Below are 13617 nucleotides of genomic sequence, written 5' to 3'. Positions count from 1 at the left end.
GGCCGAGGCCGCCCCTAGCTCTGCCTACCACGGTACCTGGCCCGGCCCCCAGCGGGTTCTGAACCTACGTCTCTGAAACTCTAAACCCATGTCACGACGCCAGCTCCGCCTCCCCCGCTTCCTCCTCTTCCCGCACAGCGTGGGTCACCTCGGCCTCGTGGCGTTCCTGACACCCCACCAGCAGTCCCCGGTGATGCGCAAGTGAGTGTCTCCGCGCAGCGCCACAGAGAGCACGGCAAGTTGCCTGCCACTTCCTCTTTCTCAGGCTGACTAACGCTCGGCGCCCGCCCAGCACGTCCGGCTCCCGGGGGGCGTGGCCACAGCCCGAAGGGGCGGGGAAATACTCTTATTCGGCCTTATATGGGCAGCCACGTCACAGGCTGTACACCCATTCACATAAAACGCTGAGCTGCCGGCGGAATCCCCGGCTTCTGGGGCGGCGAGTGGCCGGGCCGGGTGCCGAGCGTGAAGGGCGGGAAAGAAGAGTTGAGCGGTCGCTCCGGCGCCGGGCTCGGTCGGCCGGCCGCAGGCCCGCGGGTCGCCCTCCCGGGCCTCGCCGGCGGGCACCCTGGCTGTGGGCACCTGCGGGGCGCACTGCGCGGGGCCGCTGGGCGGCGGCGGCATGAAGGTCACGTCGCTCGACGGGCGCCAGCTGCGCAAGATGCTCCGCAAGGAGGCTGCGGCGCGCTGTGTGGTGCTCGACTGCCGGCCCTACCTGGCCTTCGCCGCCTCGAGCGTGCGCGGCTCGCTCAACGTCAACCTCAACTCGGTGGTGTTGCGGCGGGCCCGCGGAGGCGCGGTGTCGGCGCGCTACGTGCTGCCGGACGAGGCGGCGCGCGCGCGGCTGCTGCAGGAGGGCGGCGGCGGCGTGGCGGCCGTGGTCGTGCTGGACCAGGGCAGCCGCCACTGGCAGAAGCTGCGCGAGGAGAGCGCCGCGCGCGTTGTGCTCACCTCGCTGCTCGCCTGTCTGCCCGCCGGCCCGCGGGTCTACTTCCTCAAAGGTGAGCGCGTCGGGGACGCCGGTCCCCTGTCACCGTCCGCGCCGGGACGGCCCCGGGCTCTGGGGTCCCCTGCTGGCGCCGGGCGCCTTCCTTGACGCTAGAACCCGAGCGGTTCTCCGCTGGCGGGAGTCTGCACCTTGGGGCTTGACGTGCGCTAGGGAGGGCACTGCTAGTGTCAGCGCTCACAGCTTCCCCACTGGAGTTCCTCGAAAGCGCTTGACGATCGGCCTTTCGGCCCGGGTGGGTGGGGTGGGGTTGCTTACGCAGCCGGGGGCGCTGCTTCTCAGCTGGGGGTCGGTCGCCTAGTGCTGGGCGCGGGCCGGCTTTCCTGGCGCCGGCTTCACCGCTCTCGCTGGGGCCTGCGCTCTGGAGCCGTCCTGATGGACAGATCTGGAGGGATCAGCAGGTCGTAACACCCTCACCCCCGAAGTGTGGCGCCGCGGTGTCCCCTTTTCTCCCTCCTGCACGATTAACGTATGTTAGGCTGTGTCTTCTTCGACCCTCTTGCCTTTTTGACCCTGGCGAGTCCCTCTCCTCCCCTCCCCTTCCTTTCCATTTCATTTTATTGCTTTTTATTGTTCTTTGGCTTCCCCTTCTCCCCTCCCAGGCCTTTCTCTCGCTCCGTTTGGAGCTGACACCCTTTTCACCTCCTCTCCCCCACCCCAGGATCATCTGTACTGGTCGTGGGCCAAACCCGGCGGGCCTAACGCTGTCTGCCAGGGGTGGTAGGCAGGCTGGCCAGCGAGCCAGGACACGTGAGAGGTGCCACAGGGTGGCTGTGAAGGGGATTGCGTCGCATTTGGTTTGAGATCCCCAGAAGCTGCTTCACCAGTCTGCCCATTCCACCTGCTGGGGGAGATGACGTTGGTGGTGGGTGGGTGATTTACTCTCAGACTCCAGAATATTGATTTCTGTGTCACTTCCTATAACTGCTGCCGCCTTGTATTTGAGTCCTTTGTAACCTCAAACGTATTGAAGGCATAGCCTGTAGGGCAGACATGAGGACTCAGCCTAGGCTGCGCCGGCCGACTCTGACGGGGACACCTGGAGATGTAACACTGATGTGGTTCAGAGCTCAGGTGCAGTGAGCTGAGAGAGTGAGAGCGCTGTTTTAAAACCGTGCGACTTGTGGAGTTTCACACATTCCAGGCCAGGATATTCCAGAGGCACACGGGCAGCTCCCACCTCTGTTAGCACCTCTTACAGACGGTCCCCTGTTGATTCCTGTTAGGGAAACAACAGAGGCAGAAGATAATGATATTCCTCTTTTACCCAGCCTCAGCCCCCAGGAGATGGAGAGTGCCCTCCAAGCTCTGCAGAGGTTTTTCACACATAGTCCCTGATTTCTTTTTGATATGCTTTTTGTCTCCGCTTCTTAGCAGTGAGTACAGAAAAAGCTTCTGCCTCTCCAGTAGCACGAAAGATACATTCCAGGAAACCCTTCCGGGTCCTACCTCTGCTCCCCACCCCTCTGCAGGGGGCCACGCTAGCAGTTTGGAAGTTATTGCCACAGGAAGTAGGCAGCTCTGTAGACTCACATCTCAGAAAAATTAATGTTTAAAAAAATTTTTTTAATGTAAGTAACATACAGCACAAAGGCTGTACAATGAAAAGTGGATCTTCTGCACACCCTAGAACTCAGTTCTACTCCTCAGAGACAACAGTCAACTATTTCTTGTTCATCTTTAGATAAATTAATTTTCCATGAGTAAAAATAAAATGATTTTGTATATTTCCTGTTCCTGCCTCTTTCATCTAACTAGATCTTGAGAGATTTGTCCATATCAGAGCATACGTGTCCTATTCACTTTTTAAACCCATCCCCTGGTGATAGCCAGTAAGTAGGTTGCTTCCAGCCTTAGTATTTGAAGCAGTGTGGGAGAGTATACCTTTGTCCAAATGCTTTTGCATGTGCACTATCTTTCAGTAAAATTATGAGAATTGCCACGTCGAAAGTTATGTCCGTTTTAAATTTCAGTAGAAATTGCTTAATACTTACCCTTATAACAGTACTAAACTTTAAGTTGTTGCCAAAGAAAATTTTTTCTTTACCTGACTCACATCCAGATAAGAGTTCAGGTTTTTAATCTAGTGGCATCCCAGATCGTGGGGCAAACCATTTTTTTTGGCCACGCAGCATGTGGAATCTAATTTCTTCAACCAGAGATCAAACCCACGCCCCCTGCACTGGAAGCACGGAGTGTTAACCACAGGACTGCCAGGGAAGTCCTGCAATGCCTTTTACACTTCCCTCAATGCCCGCCACTCCCAAAAAAACCCACTAAAATGAGATGACCGAACGGCATTGTCAGTACGTATTTATATATAGTGTCCGTGTGCTTTCTCTGCTCAGTTCCCCTGGTAATGCGGTGGTGATCAAAAACAGAATCACTCTGAAGAGGATTGAAGCTGCCAAAAGAATTGCCACGGCTCTTGGAGTTCAAGTGAGGCACCAGAGAGGAATGTTCTGTCTCTCCACGCCTCTGATGGGAGTGGGTGAAAGACAGACCATCTAATCTATAGGACTCCTGACCCCAGCTAGAAGAGGCAGGACCCTGTTTATCTGTCCCTCAACTACACTGAGACTTTGTCTGCCTGCCTTATTTTGTCAACAGGCAGGCAGGACCCAGCCCACACCCGCACCTCCTGTCTGTCCTCCTAACAGCCAACTCTTTTTATTATTATTATTATTTTAATTTATTTTATTTTTGGCTGCGTTGGGTCTTCATGGCTGCCCGCGGGCTTTCTAGTTGCAGCGAGCGAGGGCTACTCTTCGTTGCGGTGCACGGGCTTCTCATTGTGGTGGCTTCTCGTTGCAGAGCACGGGCTCTAGGCACACGGGCTTCAGTAGTTGTGGCACGCAGGCTCAGTAGTTGTGGCTCAATGAACTCTAGAGTGCAGGCTCAGTCATTGTGGCACACGGGCTTAGTTGCTCCAGGGCATGTGGGATCTTCCCAGACCAGGGCTCGAACCCGTGTCCCCTGCATTGGCAGGCGGATTCTTAACCACTGTGCCACCAGGGAAGCCCAACAGCCAACTCTTAAGTGCTCTGTTTAAAGCCAAGAGATGGGGTGGCCTGAAGGCTTCTCTTTCCCAAGCTTCATTCAGAAGTTTGAGAGGGCCTGGGCCACTCTTACTTCAGATTCCCATCCCCTATCACTCAGTTTGTCTCCTGGGACTCAAAATGTTGAGGCCCAGGCACAGGAAGTGATTTGCTAACTAGGGACACCTCTTCGGAGGAAGCTGAGGGTCAGTGTAAGTGTGGTTTCTTTCTGCCTTCTGGGAGGGAAGGGGGTGGGGGCAATGGTGGGGAGGGAGGGAAAACTAAGCCACAGACACCTTCAAACTTTCCACCTCCGCCTCCCTCCGGCATGGCCTGTCATCATGACCGGGAACGTGGTCATTGTGGAGGTCCAGAAGCTCATTTGGGAAGGCCCAATTGGCTATTTGTTGAAGTGACCACAGGGGAGATTTGGGTGTGCTAAATGGGGTTGGGGGCAGTTCCAGCAAGCTGAGAGGAAGCAGTAATAGCTAGATGACTCATTCTAGGAATTGGCTGTAGCTTCTGGGAGAGAGCTGGAGACTGCCGTGTAATCCATTAACCATTTGCCTACTGCAGGGGTTTAAAAAACCACCATGTGCTCCACTGTGGGGCTATTACAACACCAAAAGACAGAAGAAAAAAAGGGGGCCTTTTTGGAAAAATACATGGTCTCAGAATGCTTATTTAATTGATGATTTAGGGAATTCCTAATTCCTGGCAGCACTTTCACTGCCAGGGCCCAGGTTCAATCCCTGGTCAGGGAACTAAGATCCCATAAGCTGGCAACTAGGATCTCACAAGCTGTGCAGCATGGACCAAAAAAAACAAAAAAAAAATTGATGATTTGACCCCAAGTGAATTCTCTGGGCCAGAAAAAGAAGCAGGTTTTCTGGAGGCTCTTGGAAGTGTCTTAGGTCCCTTTGGATTGGAAGCAAAGTGTTTCCCCACACAAGTCTGGCCTATGCACCCAGCAGCATTTGGCATTCTGAGGCTTCGAGGCCAGTGTTTCGTTTGGTTCTTCCCTACCTCGTGTGTGGGCCTGAGAACTTAACCTACTCAAGTTTCTATGACGCTGTCAAAGAGTAGTTTTTACCTTAAGTGATCTGATCCATTTGGAGAAGTTTAAATATAGTTAGGATTTTTATAGAATCATACCTGCCAGGTATGAGGGGGTGTGTGTGTGTGTAGCTGGGGAGAAAGTTCAGGAGGGGAGGGTCATAAGATAAAGGGAGAGTAGGTGGTCATCAAGGAGAAAGAAGGAGTTTTTACTTAAGGAGTTAAGAATTAAGTTCAGAAGGCCTCATTGCTCTGGTTTGGAAGGTAATTAACTAGATTGATTACATTGGACCTATGGAGAGGATTGTCAGCAGTGTTCTTAGCACCTTGGCAAAGAGAAAGGGCAGAGCTGTTTTATTGCCCTGAGTTTAAACCTCCTGTTAGCCCCCATTCCCTTATGAATAGAGGAGGTTTCGTCTATAATCCAGTTTAGAGCTAAGGGACTAGGGATGAACCAGACCAGTTTAGAGTCTCATTCACAAATTACTGAAATTCTGCATAATCACACCTGCATTTTAGGTAAATGAGAGAAAACAGCTTTTGTTTTCTGGAGGGATTTGGTTAATATTTGCCACATGTCAGATATATTTCCTTTCACAGTTTAAGCTTCTTCTGATAGGCATAGAAAACTTTCATTTCTTCTATGCCTATCTTCTGATAGGCATAGAAAACTTTCATCACTGCCTTTCTGAATTATAGCTTTTTAGGAGAGAGAGAGTGTGTATGTGTGTGTGTGTGTGTGTGTGTGTGTGTGTGTGTGTGTGTGTGTGTCTGTGGAGCCCGTTTCTATTCTAAAACTATTACTTGTTTTGGCTCAATTTTTTAATATGACCAAAATGTATAGTAGCTGAATATTTTTTTACTATTCCACACTCAGGGTATGGATCAATTCTGGGCATTTTCTGACAGCCTGAGAAAAATCGATGCTTTTATCTCTCTTGCCTTTTTTTTGTCTTTTAGGGGGATATGAGACTTTCCACTCGGAATATCCTGAGTGTTGCGTGGATGTAAAACCCATTTCACCAGAGAAGGTTGAAACCGAGACAGCCCTCATCAGTCAGTGTGGGAAGTCAGTGCTCAACATCAGCTACAGGCCGGCTTATGACCAGGTACACGGTGTGGAAGTACCGTCCCGGCTCCTGGCTCTGTTCCTTGCACAGCACCCTGGCTCTTCCACTCCCTGCTCAGCAACCTTGGTTGGTTCCTTTGTGGATCAGGGAGTTGGCAGAGGCCTCTAGCTTTAGAGAGCCTCTGTTGCTTGCCAACTTGAGTTTCCATCTAAGAGTAAATGGGCTTCCTTCCAGCAAATAAGCTGACAAGAGCAAATGCGCTTCAGGACGCTCGGTGGCTTCTGGCAAAAAGTGGAAGCGAAATATACATTATTGTTAGCTGGCCTGGGAGGTGCAGAGAAGCTTTGAAATATCGGTTTAGGTTTCCCTGAAGACGTTTCAGAGCTGACTTTCAGGCTTCCTGTGTTGATCTTCTTCGTAACTGTTCATGCTCTGCAGTTTCTGCAAACCAACCCAGTACCTGTAAAGGCGTGTCTAGGTATTTTTAACTGAAGGAGGAAGATTGGGGGAGGGTTGTAGAGAAATTACTATTTGGATGGCTAAGCAGCCTCCCCTAGGGGTTTCTGATGCTTATAATTCCATAAATTCTGAAACCAGAGATCAAGACACACTAGAGGATTTCATGTGTCTACAAACATGTGGGTTTCTTCCCTTCAAAGAACTGTACCTTCTGGCAACTCATTAGAGGAAGAAAAAGTGGACGGCTCAGGCAGGGGTTACCTATACAATGCAGGAGGATGTGGAAAAAGCCAGCAAGGACCCAAATCTGCAGAAAACAGAGATCAAAACCTACCTTCCCATTTTACAGAGGGAAAAACTGTCACAGCTGGTGGGATGATTGATTTTGCCAAGAATCCTGCAGCTGGGTTCATGGCCACACTAGGCCCAGAACTCCCTTCTCTTAACTCCTTGTTCTGGTTCTTTTCAGGACCCTGTTCTGCTTTCCACATGCCTTCTTTTGGAAGAGGGCCATTCTAGGCATCTGACTTGGTAGGAGGAGCTTTTTGCACAAAAAGCTCTTTGCACAAAATAAGAACATACCCAAATCATAGAAGGAAGATTTCTAGATACTGTGTAAGATGCCAGCTGCCTGCCAAGAGCAGAGCTCTGCCCCTGGGGATAAACTTCCAAATACAGCCAGGTGGCTTTTCCTTGAATGGAAACCTGTTAGCTTGGCGAGGTGCCAGGGTTATTATTTTGTTTGTTTTCTTTTATTAAAATTACAGTGTATGATGAACCCTGGACTTTCAAGCCATGGGCATCCGGCTTAGCTGAATTTCTATTTTTGTTTGTTTGTTTGGGTGGTGTTTTCCTCCTCCATTCTCAGAAAGTGAAAGAGAAACGAGAATTTGCAGGATGTTGTGAAAGCACAGCAGACCTTTGGCCAAGCAAGGACCAGGGAGGCCCTGGTGTGTTTCCACGGTTCATCTGGGGAACCCCCTAGTGCTACTCTTAGTAGCGCTTCTGCCTTGAGAGAAGCCGGGTGAGGTCGTGTTAACCTTTGGGGTTTCTGAAGGCCTTTGGTTTCTTCCTCTTGAGTCTAAAAAGAAGATTCAAAAAAGGAAAGAAACATGGTTTCAGGGGTGTTGGGCTAAGCTCCAGGAGAAATTGAGTAGGTTCCCAGGCCTGGTGTGTCAGCATTTTCCAGGCTCTAAAGAGAGGGAGAGATCTATGTAGGTACACCTAAAGTGTTAAGCTCAGGGGCCAGCTATTAAAAATACTGGTTACTATTACTACCTTTTGTAAAATCTCTATAACTTTCTTTCAAGTGGCCAAACTGGCCTTTGCCTTAAACACCTGACTTCTCAGGAAAGAAAAAGCAAACACCCATGCGGGGTAATTTGAGAACTGCCTTCTCCTGGCCCTCGTCCCGTGCCCCTTTCCCTATTGTGGGTCTGGCAGAGAGTTTCCATTCTACTCTTATTCCAGGACAGGAAATGGAAACACAGGAAGCGGATGGATGATATGGGAAAGGCTGCCAAAGACACAGCCACTGTCACCCCAGCTCAGTGTTTTCCCTCTAAATCTCCAGGGGCTCCCATTGTTCCAAGTATGGAACAATGGCTTTTCTTGCCACCCTGGAAATGCTGAGACTGCCAGAGTCTGACTAGCTAGCTGTTCTTTTTAGCTTTTCCTCAGGGTAGATGGTCTCTGGTTCTTTGGGGATCCTTCTTAACTAGAAACCTCAGGTATAGGTGGTCTCCCAAAAGGGTGAAGATGTCCGCGTCTCTCACCAAAACTCAACCCCACGAGAAGATCAGGCCTGGGACTTCCCTGGCAGTCCAGTGGTTAAGACTCCACGCTTCCATTGCACGGGGCACGGGTTTGATCCCTGGTTGGGGAACTAAGATCCTGCAGCCTGCATGCCACGCAGCGCAGCACAGCCAAAAAAAAAAAAAAAAAAAAAGGATCAGGCCCTGCTCATGGCCTAACAGCTTTTCATTATCCGAGGATTTTGGATAGATAGTGGTCATTTTCACTTCTGAGAAGTTTACTTTTTTGGGGGACGGGGGAAGCATATTTTAACATCTCTGAGCTCCAAATGCATCTTAGGATCAACAGTGTCCTAGGTTTGATGAAACACATTTTATATATATATATATATATGTATAACGTCAGGATTGTAAAGGAGGGGGCTCACCTTGTTGAACCATTTTCCATTTTATCTAGAAGGAAACCGAGGCTGCCCCCAAGGTTAAAGGACTCACTCTGGCACTCTCAGGGCAGCTAGAACTATAGCACGGGCCTCTCAAGTCTTCCATCACACCACCCTCTTCTCATCCTTGTCAGTATAGGAAGGCTGCCGGCATTTCCTACCACCTCAATATATATAAGAAAATGAAAATCTTAGCTGTGTGGGATTTGCTGTCACTGAGTCACAAGGCAGTAATGTAGGGTAGAGAGTTTACCAGGACAGAGGCTCCACCCACACACTCTTGGGTGAACTGCGCTGACTCTGAGCTCTCTACCTGGAAACCAGAAAGGGAACCTCCCACCTGAAAACAAATAGGTCAGCGTTGTTTTGTTTCTTCTCCCCAAAGAGCAAGCTAATCCAACATTTCCTGGTTGTCCTCCTTTGCCCCTCCTTCCAGGGCGGCCCAGTCGAAATCCTTCCGTTCCTGTACCTTGGAAGTGCCTACCATGCGTCCAAGTGCGAGTTCCTCGCCAACCTGCACATCACGGCTCTGCTGAATGTCTCACGACGGACCTCTGAGGCCTGCACGACCCACCTACACTACAAATGGATCCCCGTGGAAGACAGCCATGCGGCTAACATCAGCTCCCACTTTCAAGAAGCAATAGATTTCATTGGTAGGTGCAGCCATTCCCCCTCAGTTGTTTTGGGGGCCCCCTAGGGGAGCGTGTTCTTGGATTTTGATGTACTGATGGGGGTTCCCGTCAGTGAGAAGAAAAGCATCTTGTTGTAGAGCCAACTTGGCTCGTTGGATGCACCGACCAAAACGACAGAGGGGAGGATTTGAGTTGCTATTAATAGGAGCTTTAATTTGCAAGATAAATGAATTACTACAATTTTATAGCAATACTCTGTCGCTCTTGTTAGTGTTTCTGGCTGGGCGGGAAGCAGGGTGCATCCGTGTGTGAGGCTCCATGCCGGGGAAGCAGGGGAGGGAAAGAACCACCCAAACTGCTTCTGTGTAGGTTGGGATATTTTTGAAAACAAACAGAAGGACTGAGAGAGCACTCCTTACGCACTGAGCCCCCAGGGCCCTGGCAGCTTTCCACGGTTTTTGGCAAACTGCTTTGGGGGCAATTGTTTTGCATTTTCAGCTGATTTGGGACTAAAGATAGCGCTCATCTCAAGCTCTGTGCTTTATGCACAGAGAAGTTGGCATCTTTTTGCATCCTTTGTACGTTCCGTGAGGCAGTTATCATTTACTCCATCGTGTAGGCCTGGAAACCTCTCATCCCTCTGCCTAGAAAGGGCTTTGGGCCTTGGGATTCCAACTCCTCGAACAGGCTGGATTGTTCTTTCATTGGACATCTCTGTTTCCCTCAACCATCTCCCCTGGGGGCTGGACTGACTTTTTTGTGTCTCAGATTTGCAAGCACCCACCACTCCCCATCCTTGTGGGCTTGCCTCCCTTTCCAGAGTCCTTCTTTCCCTTTAACATGCATAGCTGTTGAAGCTGAGCAGTGATCTTCCTGCCTCGTGCTCTGAGGGATGTTGGAAGGAGAAAGGCCGGTGCTGGGTGCAGCAATGATTACTTAGTGCAGGGAGCTGTTAAAGGCCCCCCTTCCACCACGTGGTGAGCCCTCTGCTCAGCACACACAATCTCTACTCCACAGAAGCCTGCAGAGAAACTCACCAGAGGCAAAAGGCCGAGCCTGCCTCCCTGTTCCCTGAGCCTCTGGGCTGCGATGGTTCCTTTGGAGTCTCTGAGAGACAGTCAAGATGATGGGGTCAGGGTGGGAAACCCTTGACTTGTTCTCCCTGTCCCTGGGAATGCCTTGCCCTTGTCAGCCTGTTATTCAATTATCTAGATAGCTTCTCAGTGAGGTCATGAAACCCGCCCCCATCACTTCTCAGAAGCCTCCCTCCCCATCCTGTGTGTGCATTGTGTCTGGGTACACAACCGCACAAACCCACAGCATTCTGAAGGCACACGAGATGCCTTTCCCCAGACTCCTTGCCCTCCTGAAGGAAGGAGGGACTGAGGCCGAACCATGCATTGACCCCTTCCGAGGGCCACGTAGAAGGCAAGCCCCCAGGGGTGAAGTGGGATCCAGAAGCAACACACTGTAGGCCCTTTGCTTTCTGGGATTTGGCTCTGGGCCAATTAACAGCTAGACTACCAGCTTTTTGCTGGTGGAGGAGCAAAAGAAGGTTGGAGTCACGACCCTATAATCCTAGGAACTTGGAGTCTCTTTTGAACTAATTTACAGGAACTTTTTTTTTTTTCTTTTAAATCAGAGACTGGGGCACTTCTAATGAGGAACCCTGGGGTGTCCTTTGGGATTTTCATTCTGTTAGGGAGACTCCAGGTTCCTCCCTGACTCCTCAGAAACTGGATCTTTCAGATCTTAGAGATGCATTTGCAAATTTCTTGAACTTGAGGAGGGAGGTGGGTAAGGGGGCTGACTTTTTATTTGCCCTTCAAAATCTTAAATGTTTTTGCATACTGTGACCTTACATAGTGCCATGGACATCTAACTTCCTGTGATGTAATTGTTTCCTCACTAGCAAGAGAGGGAATTGGAAAGACTCTTTTTTGTGGTTTTTATTTGATGTGTATATATGTTTAACCTTTTACCCCTGCTCATTTTTAACAGTTGGAGCTCTTTTGGGGGGAGGAGTAGAACAGAAAAGGAGGGCACCCCGCGTTTGTCATATTGAGCTAATGAATGCTAACTGAAGGTGGTAGCTTTATAGCAGTGACTCCCATTGTTGTGCAAGATGGAGTTTGCCAAAGCCATTTATATCCTCCATCTAGTAAGCGTTACTTAGCCAAGGCTATAATTAGTGGCTGTGCACTATTTATTGTATGTTTGCTTGGTTGGGAACCCTCGGTGCTGAGCCAAGCATCCCGCCCTGGCACAGCCAAACAGGGATCCTGGGGAGGACGGAAGGCCTCAACCAGGATGAGGGCTAGGTCATCACCATTAGAATCAGACCCCGAGAGGCAGGAATTGCTTCTCCAAGTCAGTCTTTGAGCCTGGGACCCTCTCAGGGAAATGTGAATGTGCAACGAAAACTTGCATGCAGCTTCAAAGATTTTCCAAAGTCTTCTTGAAACGCATCCATGGAACCCGAGTTAAGATGGCATCCCCAGGAAGGCGTTACTCCAGGTGTAGCACCTCCAGTGGCAGAACCTGTGAAAGCATCCTAGAGAACTAAGGATTGTGAAGGTCCTACGCAGAGATAGACATCATGGTGGGACCCTAAAGTCTATCCTCAGCAGTGGAGGTTAAAGACTGGCAAAAGCCTGGTGTGGGACCACAGACGTTAAGCAGGGAGGATGATTTGATTACTAGGTCACTTTTTTTTTTAATTCTTTAATTAAATCCAGTTGCCTTTGAGTTCCAATCCCAACTCATTTCCACTGTCTTTTCTTTCTTCCAGACTGTGTCAGGGAAAAGGGAGGCAAGGTCCTGGTTCACTGTGAGGCTGGGATCTCCCGCTCACCCACCATCTGCATGGCTTACCTCATGAAGACCAAGCAGTTCCACCTAAAGGACGCCTTTGATTACATCAAGCAGAGGAGGAGTGTGGTCTCGCCCAACTTCAGCTTCATGGGCCAGCTCCTACAGTATGAGTCCGAGATCCTGCCTTGCGCGCCTAGCCCCCAGGCTCCCTCCTCCCAAGGGGAGGCAGCCGGCCCTTCGTTCATAGCCCATTTACAGACACTGAGCCCTGACGTGCAGGGTTCCTACTGCACGTTCCCTACCTCGGTGCTGGCACCGTTGCCCACCCACTCAACGGTCTCAGAGCTCAGCCAGAGCCCCATGGCCACAGCCACATCCTGCTAAGACCAGAGTGGGAAAACCAGCCCAGCTCCAAGAACAACTGTGATTTTGTATTTTGACTCATGGACATTTCATACGTGTGCAATACTGAAGACCTCACTCTGTCCCGCTGTCCTGGTGGGACCAGTGAAGGGTCACCAGGTTTGCAAACAAACTTCAGACTGACCTCGGGGATAGGTTCTTGGGACTGAAGGAAGGCCAAGCCATTATGAGAGCACAGCACGTGCTGACTACTGTATTTCCAGACCCCCTGCCCTCAGGACTGCCCAGTCTTTGCACCTCAAAGTTTGCCTTTTCATTTCAAGCATAAGGCAATAAATACCTGCAGCAATATGAGAGAAAGCAGTTGCTGGACCAGGAGAAAAGGCAGTAACAAAGCCAATTCATTTTGAAGGAAGCACAATTTCCACCTTATTTTTTTAACTTTGGCAGTCTCCGTATCTGTCTGTGTTGCTTCAGGGCATAAGCTGATCACCACCTAGTCAGGAAAGTAACCCTACAGGGTTTTAGGGACATGATGTATATGCTCGTTTGAACCCTCAGATGTTTTTGAGACTCTGTCTTGGGTCAGGTGGAGTCATTTGGGTGAAGTAGTGAGACAGTAACACTTCTGGTTTCCTCCTCACTGTGGGTTTTACCCTGACTTTGGACTTTGGCATGATTCTTACTCATACTTGAACCTTTCTCGTTGCACCTCTCCTCAAAGCAACTCTGGCGTCATTTGAAAAGAGTTCTTTAGACCATAGACCAACAATCACCCCTTTGAGGTGGTGGCACTGGGTGCCAGGAGAGAAAGGGTACCCACTGTCTGAGTCAGTGGCATTGAAACGGTTGTCAGCCCAGCTTGCTGTCCTTACATGTGCTTGTCTGGTCTCTGGTGACACTTGTTCTCTTCCCTGCCCCTTGGGGTTGTCTTCAAGCTGTTGACTTCTGGGATTTGCAGATTTCTCAATGTGGTACT

The 13617-nt window shown here is 50.2% G+C and overlaps 1 protein-coding gene across 1 annotated transcript; it reads left to right on the top strand.

Moving 5' to 3' along the window:
* Positions 1 to 476: 476 nt before the first annotated feature.
* Positions 477 to 12659, top strand: DUSP5 (dual specificity phosphatase 5; the record flags this gene model as incomplete). The annotated part of the gene is made up of 4 exons (XM_082853942.1): positions 477 to 1001; positions 6061 to 6209; positions 9263 to 9482; positions 12253 to 12659. Exons 1-4 carry the CDS (start codon positions 623 to 625, stop codon positions 12657 to 12659), a joined length of 1155 nt encoding a protein of 384 aa, XP_082710068.1. The 5' UTR covers positions 477 to 622.
* Between the last annotated feature and the right edge of the window lie 958 nt (positions 12660 to 13617).

Source organism: Leucopleurus acutus (assembly GCF_964270905.1).
Source record: "Leucopleurus acutus genome assembly, chromosome: 14".
Classification (NCBI taxonomy): Eukaryota; Metazoa; Chordata; class Mammalia; order Artiodactyla; family Delphinidae; genus Leucopleurus; species Leucopleurus acutus.
This window is presented reverse-complemented; position numbering and strand designations above follow the sequence as displayed.